The 19,314-nt window shown below is 41.2% G+C and overlaps 1 protein-coding gene across 12 annotated transcripts; it reads left to right on the forward strand.

Annotated features, from left to right (window-relative positions):
• Positions 1-1,612: 1,612 nt before the first annotated feature.
• dtnba (dystrobrevin, beta a) lies at positions 1,613-18,718 on the forward strand. 12 transcript variants are annotated; one of them, XM_086061365.1, is made up of 22 exons: positions 1,613-1,879; positions 6,396-6,454; positions 8,872-8,963; positions 9,037-9,117; positions 9,198-9,411; positions 9,521-9,606; positions 9,725-9,879; positions 9,959-10,058; positions 10,227-10,393; positions 11,295-11,419; positions 12,286-12,357; positions 12,661-12,738; positions 12,997-13,084; positions 13,183-13,262; positions 14,590-14,703; positions 15,645-15,741; positions 15,995-16,015; positions 16,160-16,307; positions 16,396-16,485; positions 16,727-16,789; positions 17,435-17,467; positions 18,251-18,718. In XM_086061365.1, the coding sequence occupies exons 3-21, from the start codon at positions 8,873-8,875 to the stop codon at positions 17,440-17,442; spliced, it is 1,878 nt and encodes a 625-aa protein (XP_085917491.1). In that variant the 5' UTR covers positions 1,613-1,879; positions 6,396-6,454; position 8,872; the 3' UTR covers positions 17,443-17,467; positions 18,251-18,718. The 12 variants fall into 12 exon arrangements, with proteins under 12 accessions (XP_085917491.1, XP_085917493.1, XP_085917495.1 ...); XM_086061367.1 differs by having other exon boundaries at positions 17,438-17,467; XM_086061369.1 differs by having other exon boundaries at positions 16,739-16,789.
• Positions 18,719-19,314: the final 596 nt, after the last annotated feature.

A 19,314-nucleotide genomic window follows, 5' to 3' on the forward strand; every position in this document is an offset into this window, starting at 1 on the left:
AAGTAAACATCAGAGTGTGTTAGCTGTGTTTTTATCTCACTTGAGATGGACATTGGATTGACCAACAAACGTAAACATAACGCTGAACTGGATTTCCCCTTTAGTCCAGGTTTGCAACAGGAGGGAAAGATCATTACTTGCTGTCCTTTTTCTCTGTTGTTTTGGAAAATGTGTGATGTCCTATATTGCAATGATTGTTGAGAACTGCAAACGTATTTGTTCAGCCAATCCAAAATCTCAAGTTACCATTTTTGGATTGTACATAAAATGATAGGAAAAAAAGTTTTTGTTGGAAATGAAATCATTTGCAGGGTCACAGATTTTTTTTTTTTTTTTTTTTTTTTAGAATTTGCAAACAACTCTACTTGGAATGCTCTTCCTAAATCAATGCAAAGGGACTTTCTGGCATGTGTTTGTGTGCCATTTGATCGCACGTTGCTGGTGAATTTCACAACGATGGCACAATGGAAGTCAGTCAAAAGGGCACTTGCAACATCCAGTCCTCCCCCAAGACCACCTTTAATCTCAATATTTTAAAAAGTTAGGAGAAACCTAAGCAATATAAATGTAGCTGAGGGTTTAGCCAACAGATCCAAAACAAGTTATAGGCTAAGTGCAAGTTTTTTTGACATGCTAAAATAGTTTAAACTGACATACTCTTGGCAATACTGATCCAGATAAAATATTGAGACACAGCAATAAATAATGCTAAATGTGTTAGCATCATTGTACTGTTTGTAGCATATAGTTATCAATATTTTGACTATTGTATCAGTGTGTTTATCATGTTAACATGCAAGAATAAGAATTTAGTATCAGTGTAGTATTATGGATGGGTTACAATACACATACCTTTATGGAAAATAACATTATACTACTTTGGCTGTCAGGAAAGCAGCTAATAGAGCTAGCCAACAGGCTAAAGACAAGCTAGGCTAAATGTCAACGTGTTTTTACAGGTCAAAACAGCTCAAAGCTGAAATTTTGTTGGATCACATATTGCGTATGAGAAAATATCGTCATAAAACAATAAATAATGTAGGCCTATATGTTTACTCAAAATATGTCGTAAGGAATAAAATATGTTAGAATACTTTAGAAAACGAACAACTGACCATACATTGACTAAACTATAGCTGGATTTGGAATAAGAAGTAATTATGTTGCAAATTTCCAAAAAATATAGAATTAGAATGTTTTTGATAATCATACTAAGAGACGGCATAACAACAATAATGGTGGGAATCTGTTTAAAAAAAAATATATATATATATATATATATATATGTATATATAATAAAAAAGCACTATGAAAGGTGCTATACAAATAAAGATTTTTTGTTTGTTTGAATAATTCGGTTAATTTGCTGTAGTTTTAATTTACGATGTAAAACTTTATAATTTATAAGAACCTTATTGTTTTTAATATAGTATGTTTTTCGTAATTTGGCAATACGTCGTTTGATGCTGCATGAGTCACAATACAGTAATTACGTTAGTGTCGTACTACTGAAAGTTATCATAGTATGAATATAAAAGGTTGGACAGGCAATCATAATAATGGGAGGGAACATGGCGCTGAGAGGAGTGACTTTCTTTCAAAAAATGCTTCTGTACAGTCAGTCAGCGGTCACCGGCATAGGCGGGCTGGCAGGCAGGCAGGCAGCCGCCACGGAGGCTGCTCAAACATGGCTTGCTCCGACGGAAATATAAAAGTGGACGCCTACGACATGTTTTAAAGCTAACTTGAGGCAAGAAGAGACGACGAGGGGACAAAAGCAGGTTTGAAGAAGGGAAGAGAAGCAGTGGAGAAGTTCAGTCAAAGCAGTTTCGCTTCATGTTTGGGGTAGATGTCGGTAGCCCGCAGCGAATACCTGTCGGTGAGTACAACCTCTCATTTAAAATTTTTATTTAACATTTTTATCCGTCTAAATATCTCCTGATTCAACCCGTGGCGGTATTATTTATAACGTTCTGTGTGTGTGTTGGGGTGAGCAACTTTCGTCAACATGGCCGCTCACGTCACAGCTACACAAATTACCAGATTTAAAAAAATAAATAGGAGTCTTTTTGAAGTTTTGTGGTAGTTTAGATGAGCTCTAAAAGAGTTTTGTATTTGAATTGAGTTTTTTTTTTTTGTTGGTCCACAGCGGGGTCCCTCCCTTCCTTGTGTGTAATATTACTCCAGAGTCGTGCCCACTTTTTCCCCCTAAACATCAGGACTGCTGTTTGACTTCACTCTGAGTCTTTGCGAAATCTGCTATTTTACCTTATGTGGAGCAGTTCGTAAAGCTCTTTTTTAATAATCATTGATGGAAGTTTTCTTAAAACTGTGCTTAGTTGCTGATACAGACGATCAAAAATGTATGTAAAGTGTGAACGTTTCAAGTGAATGGAAGTGTGTATAATTGGAATCAGAGGGGTGTACTTCCAAGGCAAACACAGTCATCGGGTTTTACATGTCTGTCAAAGATGTTTAATATTATTGTTTACAAAATGTGAATTTGAAAACAAGTCCTTCTCTTCACAGAATGCACAATGAGTTTGTTCTGCTAATCGCTCCCCTGCTGCTTCCAAAATTAAATCATCTCTGCCCACGTGCAGGAAGATGGAATAGCCCATTGCATGAGAAGGGGATGGGAAACACAGAAAACTTTATTTGTCCGTTTTTAATCAGACATTTGGTGGCCCCTGGAAATCTCGGGACCCCGGGCAGTTTCTTGTGTGTTTGCCTAATATCATATAATTGGAATAGGGGTGCCCTGACCTTTGGAGTTAGCAGGAGTGCTAAGAGGCGTTATCAGAGCTTGTAAAGAGCTCTCTTTTTCTGGGGGTAGGGGGGGGGGGGGTTCTAGTACACTGTTGACATCCCCTGGAGTCATTTGTGGCAATACAACACCAATACAAGGGTTAAGAGGGTAAGTACATCTGTGTTGTGAGATAACATCAGTAGGCTGGAAGTTTATTTACCCCGGCGTATGCTATCGTGAACAGGAAAAGTCGACAACGGAACACTGTTCGTTGATTTTTGTTCTCTTAACAATGCAACATAATAAGTTAACCGAAAGGGCCGTAAAGGCCATACAGCTATAGAGGAAGTGAAAAAGAGAAATACTGCGGAGAAACTCACATTAATCCCAACTGTCGCCCCAAAGACTTTTTCTGTCAAATCGTGTACTTACAGTAACTTATAGGCAATCTTGTAAGGTTTTTTTTATCCGGGCAAAATGAATAGGAAAATCTTTCCTCAAAAAAAGCTGTGATTCATGTGGTATCGCTCTTAAAGCCTATACAGTATTTGTGGATTTTTTTTCCATCAGTAGTTGATCTGCTGCTGAATTACAGTAAGTCATTGTTTCCACTGTGGGTGGGGGGAGATCATGAAGGTGAGAGTGAAATCTGTGATGAGTTAAGCACTCATTCCTGTCTTGTCTCTGGTTGATCAAATTCCTTTGGGGTTCAATTACAGCCAAATACAAGTTCAGTATTCCTCTATTTTTGAACCAAAGAGCAGTTTTAATGCTCACTTGCAAACCCTCTGGTCTCATCATCTATTTACTTCTGTAGATGTTTGATGTCTTTAAAGTTGCGTCAATATAAAATAAATAAAAACATATCGACATTTCTTGTATAAACTTAAAAAGGTGCGTTACATGTTGCGAATGGAGAATTACGTCGTGAGATCAATGCAATAGAATCAACTCAGCATTTCTCTTTTGTTATGTCCTTGTTTATTCTTCAGGGCAGGAAGCGCGCGTTCAGTTCCGATTTCTTGGCGTTCCATTTCGGTCTTGACACTCTCAAGTCTCAACATCTGATGTTCTCACTCTTTCCTTCCTTTCCGGCTAACGTCACATTGTCTCGTTTCAGTGTTAGAGTAGATTAGTGTCGTTTCCACCGTGGAGCTCTGTCTGTATCATATTCTTATTTAGCAAGCTAGATTAGACTTGCCTAAGTTGCTGCAAGACAATATCAGCAATAAATTACATATAATTAATTAAATACTTAACAATCAGTTAATTAAAGAGAGAAGTGAACAACTGAAAGGCACACTTAACAGGAAGATTTAGAGTTCTGACATTTTGAGCTGTAAAAAAGTAGAAATTTCCCACTTTAGATGTTCCACTATGCCTTTATGGTCTTGAAGTGGATCTTCAAGCAAAGACACACATTGTTACCCCTACAGTTTGCTTCCATTGGTTGTTTCAGGTAAGCATTATGACAAGATGAAATATGAAGAACCGGAACAGCACGAACAGGCTCAGCAAAAGTTAACGTTACACACACACAGTCCTCGTGTTTAAATTATACTGCAAAGCATGACTTTTTCTTTTCTTGCTGTGACAGATGTATTAACTTTATCCCAGAAACGATTTCTTATCGTCTAGCAAAGAATTTTGCATCAATGTATTCCATTTTATTAAAAGTTAAGTCAAAACTTTTGGGCTGGTTTCCACTGCACGTGTATGCTAAATCCTAGCGTGTTGACATCAGCTGGTGTTGTGGCAACAGTGCTATAGTGTTGTCTGCGTGTGTGTGTGTGTGTGTCATATAGGTACACAGAAAAGGCGAGCGTTCCGAAAAGAATCGTTCGACTGAATCAGGAGTCAGGGGCACCTTCATTGATAGCTTCCTGATCGGTTTAGAAATAAAGAGTCAAGTTATCAATCGGTTAAAGTTAGCCAAGTTTACAACAACAAGACAACGGTGTCATTAGCGTTAACGGGCAGTAAAATCGACTTAATTTGTGGTTGAAGATATAAGCGAGTTTTCAAGAACTGAGCACAGATGGCAAAAAATGCCAAATGCTTTCTATTCGGTATGTAGTACATGATCTGAGCAGGCCTTTGGGCAAATGTGGTTTAACTCTGGCTAAGCAACTGCTATTTGAACATTTGCGACGTATCGAATTTACTCCAAATCATCGGTTTGAATGACATGTTTGGCTCTCAGGGCCTGTAAAGTACCTCATGTGGTTGGATTTTCCTTCTTGCTCATACAAAAGCGGCTTTTGAGAACACTTGCGGGTTAATGTTTGTACCAACCTAGTCGTGTCATACGAAACTACGGCAAGAGCCCTCTACCACATTTTGGGGACATTCAAGTTTTTTTTTTTTCCCGTGAGAGTCAGACACGATGCGTAAATTACCCACATGACGTATTGTAAACGTCGCCATATTAGAGCACAACAATCTCCCTACTAATCCTCAAAATGAAATGCGGCATGCTAGCTGTCCCAAATACGTAACATGAGTTGTGTTGCTGTTTTTACCTGCCCGGTGATGCACCGCAAGGCCACACTGGGTCAGCCTCAATGGCAGCAAGGGGGGGGGGGGTAAGAGCCAGGAGTAAGACTTTGGAGCGGCATGGCTCAGTGGTAGAGTGGTCGTCTCCTCAGCCCTTGTGACCATGTCGGAAGTGTCCTTGAGCAAGACACTGAACCCACGATTTGCTTCCAGTGGACCTCGGCAGTGTTCTGCACGGCAGCATCCGACCACCGGCGTGTGTGTGTGTGTGTGAAAGGGTGAATGTGAGGCGTCTCGGTTTGCCGAAACCTCGACGCGTCCGTAAGGATTTGCGACATAAGTCCAAAGAGCCTCGTCTGTTCAGAGTGCGGTAGTAAAGAGGCGTCGAGAAAAGAAATACTGTAGCTCTCCTGGATATTTCTGTAACGTCCGGTCCAGAGTTATTCTGACTGCATGCGCATCATGCACAACGCACGCACACACACAGCGAGTCGACCTGTCAGGGGTCGGCCGTGAGACGAGGGAGCAGCTGCGAATGGCTACGTGGTCACGTGGTATGCTACAGTATGCCTGCGTGTGTCCGTGCGCTGTCCAAAGGGTGGTAAACACCCTCTTTACCCCTCTTTAGTACGCCTTTGCCTCGCTTGACGTCTCTTTCTTGCTTTCTGAGTCTTTCCAACGTTTCTTTCCTGGGATTCCTCTCTTCGAACCGTTATTTTGGATCCAGCAGTTTGTATGTCTGTTTTAGGCTGGGCGCCACTGCGAACAGGTGTGTATGCGTGCGTATTTATTTTGTACACGCAAATTGGAGAGCGACGTGACAGGCCCGTACAAGTGTTTTTGTTATGGCGGAAGATTGTGTTGTGGTTGCGCAGATGCTCTGGTTGGGTGGTCTGCCTTGATGGAACTATTAACACAATTCTTCCGGGAATGCTGTTTTAGTTGTGTTTGAAAAATCTTTTTGACATTCAATATGATAAAACACTCTAAAATTTGAAAGCAAAAACAATGTTTTGCCTTAACTTGTTGCTGACGGCTGCTATTTAAGAGTTTGTTGCCCGGTTCAGCATCAGGACAAATTGTAGTGCAGTACAATAAAAATACTTTTTAAATGGCCTTTCTTTTCTTTTTTTGTCTGTCTCTCTATTAGACGTCTTTGAGGCTCCACTTGCCCTAGTGTGACCCCCCCCCCCCCCCTGACACAGAGAGGTATGACCACACACGTTCACTCCACACAAGCTGTATTGGTAGAGTTCATTTCATCTCGATGCTGTTTTCTGATATCATGATAATGCTACCGTAACAACAAAGTCACTTTTAACCCAATTGTACCGTACATGCTTGGGGGGGGTTTGGATTAGGATTCACCAAACATCAATTCCTCTGAGTGTGTTTGTTTATACACAGCTTAGCAAATGTCAACCATAATAAAACACCATGGTGCAAAAAAAAAAAAAAAACAGCTCTGCATCCCGGCCCACACAAACTCTGAAAAGCAACACACATCCTGTCATCTGTAAATGCCGAAAGGTTCCTTTCCATTTGCTCTCTAGTAACTGTACTTTCTATAGGCAACCGTCCCATTCATTGCCTTTTAAAGTTTGGACCTCTGTTACTGCTCTAAACTTACTTGCAGCTTGTGTTCACTGCTCATAAACCAGGAATACATTTTATATAGCCGAGTATATATTTGAAGCTTCATTGAGCCATAGCATTACTGAGGCCTTAAAATAAAATTTCAAATTTTATTCACAAAAGCAGTTTTCCAGTTTTATTTGACTTTCTGTAAGTGTACCAAAATTTTCTCTCATATAATATGTCTGTCCATCTAAGACGTTTTACGCTGTGGACCAATATTTCCCTGTGATTGAGAAGAAGTAGCAACTGCACTATTCCTGTCTTGACCTCGTTGGGAGTAATGGCGGCAATTATATCGAAGATAGTTTTAAGCTTCCAAATTTAAAATGGGAAGCAGCAGACCTTGCGCCGTGAAGATCCTACACGCCGGCGTCACGGACACCATTGCAGCGTACTTGAAGCTGCAATGGCGAAGGCTCGGTTGATAATAATAGTTGACTCACCATGGGAGTGGGAGAAGTGGCGAGCTCGCGAGTCGTCATCTCTTCGTGAGAGATAGTTCCTAACAGCTGGTGCGGTGAATGCAAGATGAGTTTTATATAACTTGCGCTGCATCAAACCTTGCATTCCCATCGTCTTACTTTCTGCAGCCCTTTGCCCGCACTTTGTGGAGAATCTACTGTTTATTAGGGGCGTGCCCAAAAAAAATCGATTCTCATAAGAATCGCGATTCTCATTTAGTTACGATTCAGAATCCATTTGAAATGTCCCAAAATCGAAATTTGAGTAAAAAAACAAAACAAAATTGCAATAATCAATTTATAGATTCGTATCGGGATTAATTCAAATTAAATCGTGATACGAATCAAATCGCCAGGTATTAGGCAATTCACACCCCTATTATTTACTATACAGAATTTCACAGTAAAGTCAAGTATTCCTCCCACAGTTGCACACTAAAGAGGATCCCTTGCACCACTGAACAAATTCCACTTGCACTTGACTAACTGGGATTAAGAAGTATGGTTGTCTGTGTGTGCGTGCGCGTGTGTTTTTGACTTGAGTGAAAGGAGGAATCCTTCTTTTGTCTGACTGAAGCATGAGGCCTCCTCCTGGGATGTGTTGAAATCCTCGCTGGAATGTGCACAGGGGGTGGTGGGTGAAAGGGGGCGTGGTTTAACTTGTCACCATGTTTATACAAGGAATGCCAATATTTGTGTGTATTTCAGTTTTGTGGGAGAGTGTATCCATGATTTTTTCTTTTTCATTTCTTTCTTCATTCTTTCCATACTGATTTTATTTAGTTTATTGTTCTCCATCTTTCTTTTCCAACAGACTCTTCTTTTTTAGTTACGTACAGTATATGTAAAAGAAATGCGGCACAACTTAATTTTCTTGCTAATTGAATTACTTCCTGCCAAATGCCACCCATAAATGGACAAACACTGTGAGGTTTTGTTCATCAGGATATTTTTACAAGTGACTACTAAATGTAAACTGTTAAAGCGCGCTTACATATTAACTCATTCACTGCCATTGACGGCTATAGACGTCAAACATTCATTTGAACTATTTCTATCAGTTTAACATTTTTTTCCACTTTTGTTAACAAGAGTATGAAAACCTAGATTTTTTTTTTTTTATTGTTCATTTAGAACAGATATAAAATTTGTGATTAATCGTGAGTTAACTATTGAAGTCATGCTATTAATTTCAATTTTAAAAAAATTATCGCCTGACGCCCTTAATTGTTAATAATCTTAAAAAAAAATAGATTATTAAAAAAAAATCTAGATTTTCATACTCTTGTTAACAACAGTGGGAAAAAAATGTAGAACTAATAGAAATAGTTCAAATGAATTTTTGACGTTTATAGGCGTCAATGGCAGCGAATGAGTTAAACAAATGCAATCATGCGGAGCAATTGTGCTGCTGCAATGTTATTTTGACTATTCTGTTGACTATTATTTACTGCTGCAGCAAAGTTTGAAGATGACTCGGTGCTTAGTGTATCCCAGATCATGTTTTATGAAATGTGTTTGATGCAGGATGGTGATGGAGGTGGGGGGCCGGACAGAGAGAAGGAGGGGGGATCCGCTGGCCGCGGGAGCAGCCAGAAGGCAGATCATGGACGAGCTCGGTGAGAGTCCTGATTGGCCGCTTCGTAACGTATCTGAATTGAGCTTTCTTAAATGTTCATTTCTCTGTTACAGCGGATCAGAACTTGGACGCCATTTGTCTCTCGACATATCGAACAGCCTGCAAGCTGAGGTTCATACAGAAGCGATGTAACCGTAAGTCTGAAAGTCAACTCGACATCCGGGCAACACTTGCCTATATTTGAAAACCCTCTTTGTCACCGTTTGCCTTGCAGTGCATCTCATCGACATATACAACGTGATCGAAGCAGTGCGCGACGCCGGCCTGAACGCCGTGGACTTGAATGCTAGCATTTCTGTGACCAGGCTGGAGAACCTGGTGTCCTCCCTGTTCAACCAGCTCAGCAAGCGCCTGCCCACCACACACCCAATCAAGCCACAAGAGAGTACTGTGCTGTTTGTTGATTTCATACTAGCCGCCATTGAGAGGTAAATGACCAAAAAAATGGTTCCATATTCTTCGGATCTCAGGATGTGTCCCGTTGATTCGTGTAAATGACAAATATTATTTCAGAAGCTTGCATCTCATTTGTTTCAGCGAACCAGAGGGCCGACTGACGGTGTTCTCGGTGAAGGCAATTCTGGCCGTGCTATGTGGAGGGAAACTAGTGGACAAGCTCCGCTGTAAGTACCAGCAGAGACTGGAATTGATTGGAAGTCAGTCTCCAGTTTACACACAAGTGCCACCTTGTGGCAAATGTACGTTACTGCTGCTGTCAATTTCATCTGCGTGTGTGTGCAGATGTGTTTTCTCAGGTCTCAGACTCCAGCGGTGTGATGGTCCTGTCCAAATTTGACCATTTTTTGTTGGAGGCCCTCAAGCTGCCATCCGCTGTGCACGAACGGCCGTCCTTTGGCTACACGAACAACATGGTCCGCTCCTGCTTCCCACAGCAGGTAAAATATTTCTTAAACGGTGTCATTTTATGTGCTCACATTATTTTAGCTCTTTTAAGTTTGCTTATAATTGTTGTAGAAGAGGGTGATGCTCAACATGTTCCTGGACATGGTGACTGACCCTCCTCCATGTCTTGTCTGGCTGACCCTCATGCATCGCCTTGCCAATGTGGAAAATGGTACACACAAATATATGCTCTATATTGGCATGTGTTTAGATTGACCTTTTATCGTCTGTCAGATAAAAAAAAAAGAAAAAAAGAAAAAGCCCAATATTGGCGCCATGCTGATTATCGGTCTATCCCTAGAACTTTTTCCTCAATATGTTCTTCTTCTTTTTTTTCCAGTCTACCATCCCGTCTCATGTTCCTACTGTCGTAGCAACGGCATGACAGGATTTCGCTATCGCTGCCTCCGTTGCCGAGGATACCAGCTCTGCCAAAACTGCTTCTGGCGTGGCAATGCCAACGGCTCTCATAGCAGCCAGCATCAGATGAAGGAGCACTCATCCTGGGTGAGTCAGTTAATGTTGTTTAATTAGGAATGTGTAATGAATATTAAGGTTTTCAGATAAAATGCTATTATTGTTTGAAATTGTTATTATCTTTGTATTTAATAGGGGTGTGCCCAAAAATTGATTCTCATAAGAATCGCGATTCTCACTTTGTACGATTCAGAAGAGATTTTAAATGTCCCAAAATCGAATTTATTTATTTTATTTTATACTGTCTTGCCTTTGTCTGTGTGTGCCTTTATTTGGAGCGCTGTTCATGTTGTACCCGGTTTGGCCACTGAGGGGCAGTGTGGTTCCACGCGGTCTAATACACTGTTATGTTGTTGCCACATTAGAGAGTAGAAGGAAAAAGTCACGCTCAAGTTATTCCAATAAAAGCTTTTTCCAGCGTGGAGCCGTTCTTTCGAGTGATAAAAGTGCTGCGAGTAGCGCGCTAATTAGCATTAGCGAGTCAGACTGGAGTAGATCATTACAATTCCTTGCACATCTATAGATTGAAGCAAAAATCATTGGCAATCAAATCTTTGCCAATCAAAAATCGTTCCTAATCAAAAATCGATTCTGAATTGAATCGCAGACCCAAAAATCGGAATCGAATCGTGACCCATTCAAAGATTCCCACCCCTAGTATTTAGTGTCAGTAAGAGTATGTAGTAGCTTTTGCCTTCTTTCTGCTCTACATTGAATGTGTAAAAAAAAGGAAAAAAAGCCGGGATTGCTATTTAATACTGTATTTTAAGTCCATTTTTGTGGCAAGTAAATTTTAATTTTAATTATTTTCTCTTGTAGCTGTAGATTTGTAGAAAGTTTGTTGAAATTCAAATGCACTAACTTGACTAACTCGGTAACTTCCATGACTACAAATCACTTTCAGCTCTTGAATCACACATTTGTTTTGTAGAAGTCGCCTGCGACGAAGCTGGGACGAGCCCTGGGCAAAACTCTGGGTTGTGTGTCGTCCAGGGAACCCTCCCACCCAGTTTACCCTGAGGAACCCGAGAGGACCCTAAATCTCGCTAATATAGTGTAAGACCTCTCACATGTTTCCCACAAAAGTTGAGAAGTTATTTCTGTCAGTTACAAATTTGAAACCATATTTTTTAGGCTATTAGGCAGGATAATTTCTCCGAATTTTGGTGTCACATTGAGCAGAATATTGTAGATGTCGCCCAACCCACATCAATCAATTCCACACAATCGGTCGCATTCATAACAGTCAAAAATAAGGCCCCGTCCCTATTTGTCTCATGATACTGAAACTGGTATTATTGCATGATTACAGCGTATCCACTCCGGAAGCAAATACAAACAATATTGCTTAAGCGATACTTCAGGTTAGTTAGTTAGTTGTCATTTTAAATGATTCCTCATGGGTAGACTCTCACCAACTTGTGTAATTTGTTATTGCCCTGATCGTTACATGTTCACTGAACATGCAGGTAGCTTTAGGGAAATAACAAATCCAGCCAACCCTTTTGGTGGCTCCGCCCCCTGCGGGCTGCATTCACAGTGTTTGATTTTTTCGAACATCAGCACATGGGTTCTTTGCATGCCTCCCGGCGTTGAGCTTTTATTCAGGCCAGCTCACAGCCCGCAGCGCTTAGCTGTGAGTATGCGCGTCGTGAACTAGCGTCTCAGTTTTTGTCTTTTCCAGCCTTTCACTTTAGTTGCTTATCGCTTTCGGTATTTCTTCTTGTAGTAACTCTTGTGATCTTTGCTCGGTCTGTGCTCACTCTGACCAGAATGATTTACCACTGAAGCGTGTGGAAGAATGTGAGCTTCCCATGTGCGATTTGCAGTTCGCTCGGGATCTGTTATTTAACGAGTTGACGGTATTAACTTTTGTCTGCGTTTGCATAGTTGATTTAAATCGTTATGTGTTTTATGCGCAGCCCTTCTCAACCTATTGAGGACCCGAGTCCGGCCATGCTGCTGTCTTCATCTGCACCAGAGCCCTCTAAGAGGTAAAGTTTGGCAAAACATTTTGAAGTAGATGCATGATTCTAGATATTTTCTATTCCCGAGTGAGAATCACAGCATGATAGTTGGGCTTCCAGTTGTTAAACATTTGACGGGTTGAGCCATGTTGTTCCACACCAAAATGACCCAAGCATGCCTTCATGGACTTTTTTCTTTGTGCACTGAGAAAACAGTCATGCCGGAACAGAAATCCCAAATTGTCCCACCGAGGTAGCCAGCCGAGTGTCCCAAGACTTTTGCCCATGTGGTGTATGTGACACTTTGCTGTGTGCAACTTCTGTCATCAGTTTGGCGGCGGCTCATCGCATGAATGAGGAGCACGCTTTGATCGCCGCTTACGTGAATCGCCTCCAGAGCAGCCCCCGGTGAGAAGCTGCAGGGAATACAGCAGGGCAGGACGCATTGGAATCCAAAATATATTTTTCGAATTCATCATTCTTTTTTTTTTGTCCGCAAAGGCAAACAAAAACCAACGAGAAGAACTAATTAATATGTACTAACAGAAGAACTCATCTGCTTGTTAACATATTTGCCTTTTAGATGTTTTGATAATTAACCACTGACTAAAAAGGTTGTATGCATTTTTGGAAAGTGATATTAAATTTATTCATCCTCTCTATTAGTAGCGTACACATCCCCGTCAGGCAAGACGATGAACACAAACTTATCGCTCGCTACACTTCTCGACTGGCAGAGACTGAAAGCTCAGGGGTGAGATTGTGTTGAACTCTCATGTTCATAAACTTCACACGCAGAACGCACAAAAGTGCTGGCAAATAACATTTTGTTCGTCTCGTGTGTGTGTTTAGGTGATACCCACTCGAAGCATCAACTTTGATGTCAACAAACAGAAGAGGGAGCTCATCGCTCAGCTGGAATCCAAAAACAGGTAGAAAAGCAAGTCATTGAATTGAACCTCCTTTTAGTTTGATTTATAGACATGTATGTAGTTTCTATTTCATTTTTTTAAATTTAGATCATTTCGTTTTTTGAGTATATATTTACATTTTTACTGTACAGGCAGTGTTGAAAGTAACAATGTAACATTCCTCACTGTCATTCACGTGTTAAGAGAACTTAACCGCTGTCTGATAAAATTTAAATGACAAAACTACTCACCATTTAAAGACGCTTAAATGGAGAAGGAATCGGAAGAATGTTGTACGGTAATGCTGTTAGTGCAGTGGTTCTTAACCTGGGTTCCATCGAACCCGAGGGGTTCGACGGAGGTCGACACACACCCGACTGAAATGATTCGTGATGATACAACCCCCGCTTGGCCATCATTGGCCGCAGGAGATCACGCTGCGTTGCTGGGCCTATCTGCAGGGAATTTTGGCGCGGACAGTGTTCTAGTCAAGTTGGCTTGTGATGGTATGCCGTGTGATTTCTTTATTAGTGTAATCGCTTCGTGCTAATTTGAGCAAAAAAAAGAAAGCAGTCAGACAAATATGTGCAATATGATTTCACATGTATAGCTGAAAATGTGGCGTTCCACAGGGTTCAATTATGGGGCCTCTCTTGCTGTTTTCTTTGTAACAGCAGTGGTTGTTTGAAAGTGCTCTATAAATAGGCTACTTTACTCTCCCTGTTTAATTTGTTCACCAGTAAAAATAAGAAGTATTAATTACATTTGAAGAAAAAAAAATGTTTTCAATAAAGAAGGGTTCGGTGAATGCACATAAGAAACTGGTGGGGTTCAGCACCTCCAACAAGGTTAAGAACCACTGTGTTAGTGGCATTTGTACGGCTAGAATGAATTGGCGCAGGGGTCACCAACAACAACAGGTGGCCCTCAAGGACCACATAAGAAGCCTGCAGGCTTGTTCTAAAAATAGCTAACCACTGAAGGGGACATTGATGTGTTCATTGGAAAACGTAAACACATGCAGAGAGTCACAGAAATAAAATGGCGGCTATTGTTATTTAGTTGTTTTCTACCTTGTCAATGTTAATTATTGGGAGAAATCACTTACATGATCAGATTGAAGGCATATCTTTCTAGAAAACCGACACTCCAAATTTGACAGCTTTTGGGGCGTTCAACTGATTAGCACTTATTTTTATTCTTTCAAATTCTGCATTTTTTGGGGGACTATCTGTGCACCATATGTTGTTGTTATTATTATCCAGTTTTTCCTCCCCCACCCCCTCGCCTGGTCAGTCACGTTCAGCCTGCCCGACCTTGACCCCCCCTGTGTTGTTTCATCACGCAGAGAGATTTTGGCCGAGATCAAGCGTCTCCGTTCGGAACACGACGCCGTGTGCCAGCCCAGCCCAGAAAAGGGCAGCACCAACCCGACTCTCCTGGCCGAGCTTCGCCTGCTCAGGTGAACACACTACACTGAAACATGCCACACATACACACAGCATTTCATGTCTGCTGATATTAAGACCTACTGGCGTGCCCACATATATTTTTCTGCAGTTGAAGTCGGTCCATTCTGGCAATGAATTGTCAACATTTTTGTGCCACTGTGTGTGTGACCGAGCCAGGAAATGTTGTAGTGAAGGCTTTGCAGCACGGAGCAGGAGGCTTCATGGCAGATGGCAATGACAGATGGATGTTTGTTTGGGAAAGCCAACAACAAAAAGAAAATAGTCCAACATGTTTATGCTTTTCAGGAACAAACAACAAACCGAACAGGAGGGATTTGAGATGCTGATTTTGCTACTTTATAATGTACGATGGCCAAATTTGAGTCCAGCGAGAGTTTCCTATTACCTATATACCATTTCTAATATTTTGCACCCCAAAATATTAGATACTCCATCCATCCATCCATCCATTTTCTGTACCGCTTGTCCTCACAAGGGTCGCAGGGGTTGCTGGAGCCTATCCCATCTGGTTTCGGGCAGTAGGCGGAGTACACCCTGAACTGGTTGCCAGCCAATCGCAGGGCACACAGAGACGAACAACCATACTCACAATCACACCTATGGACAATTTGGAGTGTCCAATTCACCTGCCATGCATATTTTTGGAATGTGGGAGGAAACCGGAGTACCCGGAGAAAACCCACGCAAGCACGGGGAGAACATGCAAACTCCACCCAGGAAGGCCGAAGCCCGGACTTGATCTCACAACCTTTGCACTGGGAGGCGGACGTGCATTTCTAATATTTTGCACCCCAAAATATTAGATACTCCATTAAAAAAAACAAAAAAACACTTCTATGTGAAAATGTTTCAGCCATTTTAAATCTTCCCAAAATAACACCTAACAAATTCATGACCTCAAAATGGCGATTGTGATTTGTCGTGTTTGCAGGCAGAGGAAAGATGAGCTGGAGCAGAGGATGTCATCCCTGCAAGAGAGCAGGAGAGAACTGATGGTCCAGCTGGAGGGACTGATGAAGCTGCTCAAGGTTGCACTCGCTGATTTGAACTATGGCCTTTTGCTAAGCATGGCATTTAGTCACACACCCACACACGAAATCGCCGTGTTTCCTACTTCTCTCTCCTGCTTTCTGCTGTATCAGTTGTCGCTGCAACTCAGCTCACTTTACTTCCTCTGGTTCCTCCGTAAGAGTCTGACCTTGTCTGTCACTGCTTGTCTGACCTCTTCCCTTTTCACCCGTTCTCCTTTTGTTTCCACCTGGCCATGCTCTGATGCTGTAGGATGAAGAACAGCGACAGGCAGTAAGTTTGGGGGGGAAAAAGATGCAAAAAACAACCCAATAAGTCTGTTTAGGCCCAATAATGAGATTTTTTTCCCCTTCAAAATAGGATCTCCTATTTTTTTCATAAAGCATATTGATTCATTGTTGCAAATCTTTCTTTTAGGCGCAGGCCGCTGGTTCCGCTCATGCTTTTCCATCCCGGCCGAGCCCTTCGACTGCCCGCTCACTCGGTAGCGCCTCTCCGCAGATGTATTCGCCCCAAGACTCCCTTGCTGGTGTGGGCGGGGATGTGCAAGAGGCTTTTGCCCAAGGTGACATTGTTCAAATTATTCACCGGCGACTTTGCTACGATGCGCTCGCCGTTTGGGATCCTAAACTTTTGTTGTTAAATGTCTTCAGGCCCAAGGAGAAACTTAAGGAATGACCTTCTCGTGGCAGCCGACTCCATTACCAACACCGTGTCCTCACTGGTCAAAGAGCTTCATTCTGGTACACACATTTGGTCTGATTTTTGTTTGGTGCTGCTGAACCCAGAATTCAAATAGTTCCACTGTAATAATAACAACAATACTTTCTATGACGTCCTAAATAAGACATTACGTTAATGTGTTTTTTTTAATTTTTTTTTTATTTTTTTAAGATTGCTTATCTGTAAATAACACACCGTGCAGTAATCAGTCCCCTGCTGCAACATCAAATCATTTCATGGAAACAAAATGTCTAAATCTAGCCCATTCTGAAGCAGATGATGGTCGGGAGGAAGAGGAGAGATTGCTGAACGGGAAGGACAGAGGTAATATTGTCTTTTCTTTTTTTTTTTCTTACACCGTTATAAATGATTTCAAATCAGCATACTCTTCAAATGTATTTCCCGTTTATTGTGGAGTAAATGTTCCAAACCACATCAAAATCTGAGATATAGGCAAAAAAAAAAAGTTTTTTTTTTTCATACTTTAACCTACTAAAACGCTACATTAGAATAAATGAGTTATTTTCCTCCTTTTCTAAATCCCCTTCTTGTGCATTTTCTGACTGACCACTTGCCTCGCTAAAACGCCACTTCACACTCTGTTGCTCATTACTTCACCTTGTGCTTCATTTGCGTGCTTTCTCATTAGCCGACCGTCTTTATGTGTCGGCGGCCTGCAGAGACGAAGCGTGCAGACTACTTCCTGGTGTGCCTCCCGGCTTTAAATCCGAATACTCATTAGGATGCTAACTTGCCCCGTTGACCTGATATTCCCTTAACACACAGACAAGAGGGCCGGCTCCATAATATGCCACATAGTTTGATTTCAAATTAACAAAATAATCCTCATCATGTACTCAAATCTTTCCTCGCATCTTCATCTACTTTTACAGTTCTGAGGCTCATGTGGTGTTTATGAAGCTTTTTGTGGTAGTGATGTTTTCTCATGGAGCTCTCTTTTCCATCCAGCAGGTTAAATTTCGTCACGGACAAACAAAAACAGTAAGTATGAGCATCTGTTTTTTGCCCCTAATGAAGCATAAAACACACATCTGTTTGCAATAAAGAATATACTCTATTGTATCTGATAACAAGGACTTTATTCTTTTAAATAATTTGAGAATATACGTATTGCTTGCCCTTCTGCCTTCTCACGACGTGCACAAACTTGTGGCTAACAATGAGGCACTCTAAAGTGTCCATGCCAGCACAAAGTCTAGCAAGTTGGATTTAAATCCATACATTAACCCCCCACCACCACCACCACCCCCTTGCTCGTTCATTTTTCTCTGCGTGCACTCATGGCCGACGATGAGGCGCTCTAAAGTGGATGGTGAAAGATTAAACATTTTCATCTTCTCTTCTAATTCATACACTCACTGTTTTTCTTTTTAAAGAAAAAGAAGGTTTGTTTACCTTTACTAGTTTCGGCTTCTGAGGAAGGCGGCAGTGGACGTCGTAAAGGTAAACAAACCCTTTTTGTCTTTTAAAAAGAAAAACTGACTGTAAAATGGTAAAAAAATAAAAATAAAAAAACGATTTTAACCTGCACGATTGAGTACTCTTTCAATAATTATCTTTGTCTAGCTCAGTTTATGATGTAGAAACAAATCTCAAAATGTTCTTTACAGGGTCTTTAGTTTAATATTTTTCCGGAAAATTCAGATGTGGACAACTTCATGGGGCGCATTTAAATGTTCAATGTTGCACTGGAAAACCAAACATTGGTAACAATAAATTTGGGCATGTCGGGAAATAATAACCAAGAGATGCCACTCTCCTCAGGCAGCGTGGTGTTTCATCCCAACCAAAGAAGAAACAAAAATGGAGACAAGAAACTTCCTCATTAGTGGTGATTGGAACACAAGTGCCAAATTAGCACTCACAATGCTGGACACCGAACTCCAGTCCATTTACTGATGTATAGCTCTGAATCAGTGTTTGTCTTGCCACTGTGATTCTATTTTTTTTTTTTTGACGTAATCAAGCCTAGCTAAACAAGAAACCTGAAGCCTACTGATTTGTACCCAAGCGTGTGTGCGTGAGTGCTTTAGCGGGGGGGAGGGGTTTTGTGTGTGTGTTTTTTTAAAGAGGGTCAAGTAAGTGAGAGGAGTGTGTGAAGAGGAGGCAGATGTGTGAGGAAGCTTTAATTCTCAGGATGGATATAACAGGATGTAGTTCCGGAGGAAAGTGCAAACAAAGAAGGTCAACTGTTAAAAAAGAGCAGAGAAGAAATGAAATGATTACGTTTCAGCACCGTGTGCTTTGTATTTATTTATTTTTGCTTTGATTTTCGCCAGTTATCATTTGTTGTGAGAGTCGAGATGTATATGAGAGTGGTCAGGCCCTGCTGAGACATAAATCTTATGCGGGACATTTGCTGCTGTGTTTCGGCGATGTGAATAACTCCGCAGGTGTTCGTATTTTAGCAGCTCAGGCTGTCTGTCCTGGTACTGAACTGAGAGACTTTAGTGTGTGGGTGCGTGTGAGGTTCAATAGAAGTAATTTTATGCAAAAGCAAAGTGAGAGGAGACATGATCTCAGAAGTGAAAAAGTGTTAAACTTGCCTTAATCTTTTTCGAAAAACAAATCCTATTCTCCTATTATTAATCAAGTCCTATTAAATTAAAATCTTATTTTAACTGATACTTAGAGGGGAAGTCAACCCCCCCCCCCCAAACATTTTGACAATATGTTCTATGCAGCCCCACTAGTCTAAATATGTTATTCTGGTTAATATTGCGTTTGTGTAATATGAGTTAATCATCCAAATCCAGCCGTTTTTATCCATCTCACTGGGCGGCCATTTTGCCACTTGCTGTCGACTGAAGATGACATCAATGTTGCTC

This window comes from Leptonotus elevatus, chromosome 18 (assembly GCF_054856555.1).
Source record: "Leptonotus elevatus isolate MCC_2025b chromosome 18, RoL_Lele_1.0, whole genome shotgun sequence".
In the NCBI taxonomy this organism is placed as follows: domain Eukaryota; kingdom Metazoa; phylum Chordata; class Actinopteri; order Syngnathiformes; family Syngnathidae; genus Leptonotus; species Leptonotus elevatus.

Coding starts and splice junctions, on each gene's coding strand:
- dtnba (XM_086061365.1), top strand. CDS start 8,873: ATGGTGATGGAGGTGGGGGGCCGGACAGAGAGAAGGAGGGGGGATCCG. Junction 13,085..13,182: donor CAGAGACTGAAAGCTCAGGG/GTGAGATTGTGT, acceptor GTGTGTGTTTAG/GTGATACCCACTCGAAGCAT. Junction 13,263..14,589: donor CAGCTGGAATCCAAAAACAG/GTAGAAAAGCAA, acceptor TTCATCACGCAG/AGAGATTTTGGCCGAGATCA.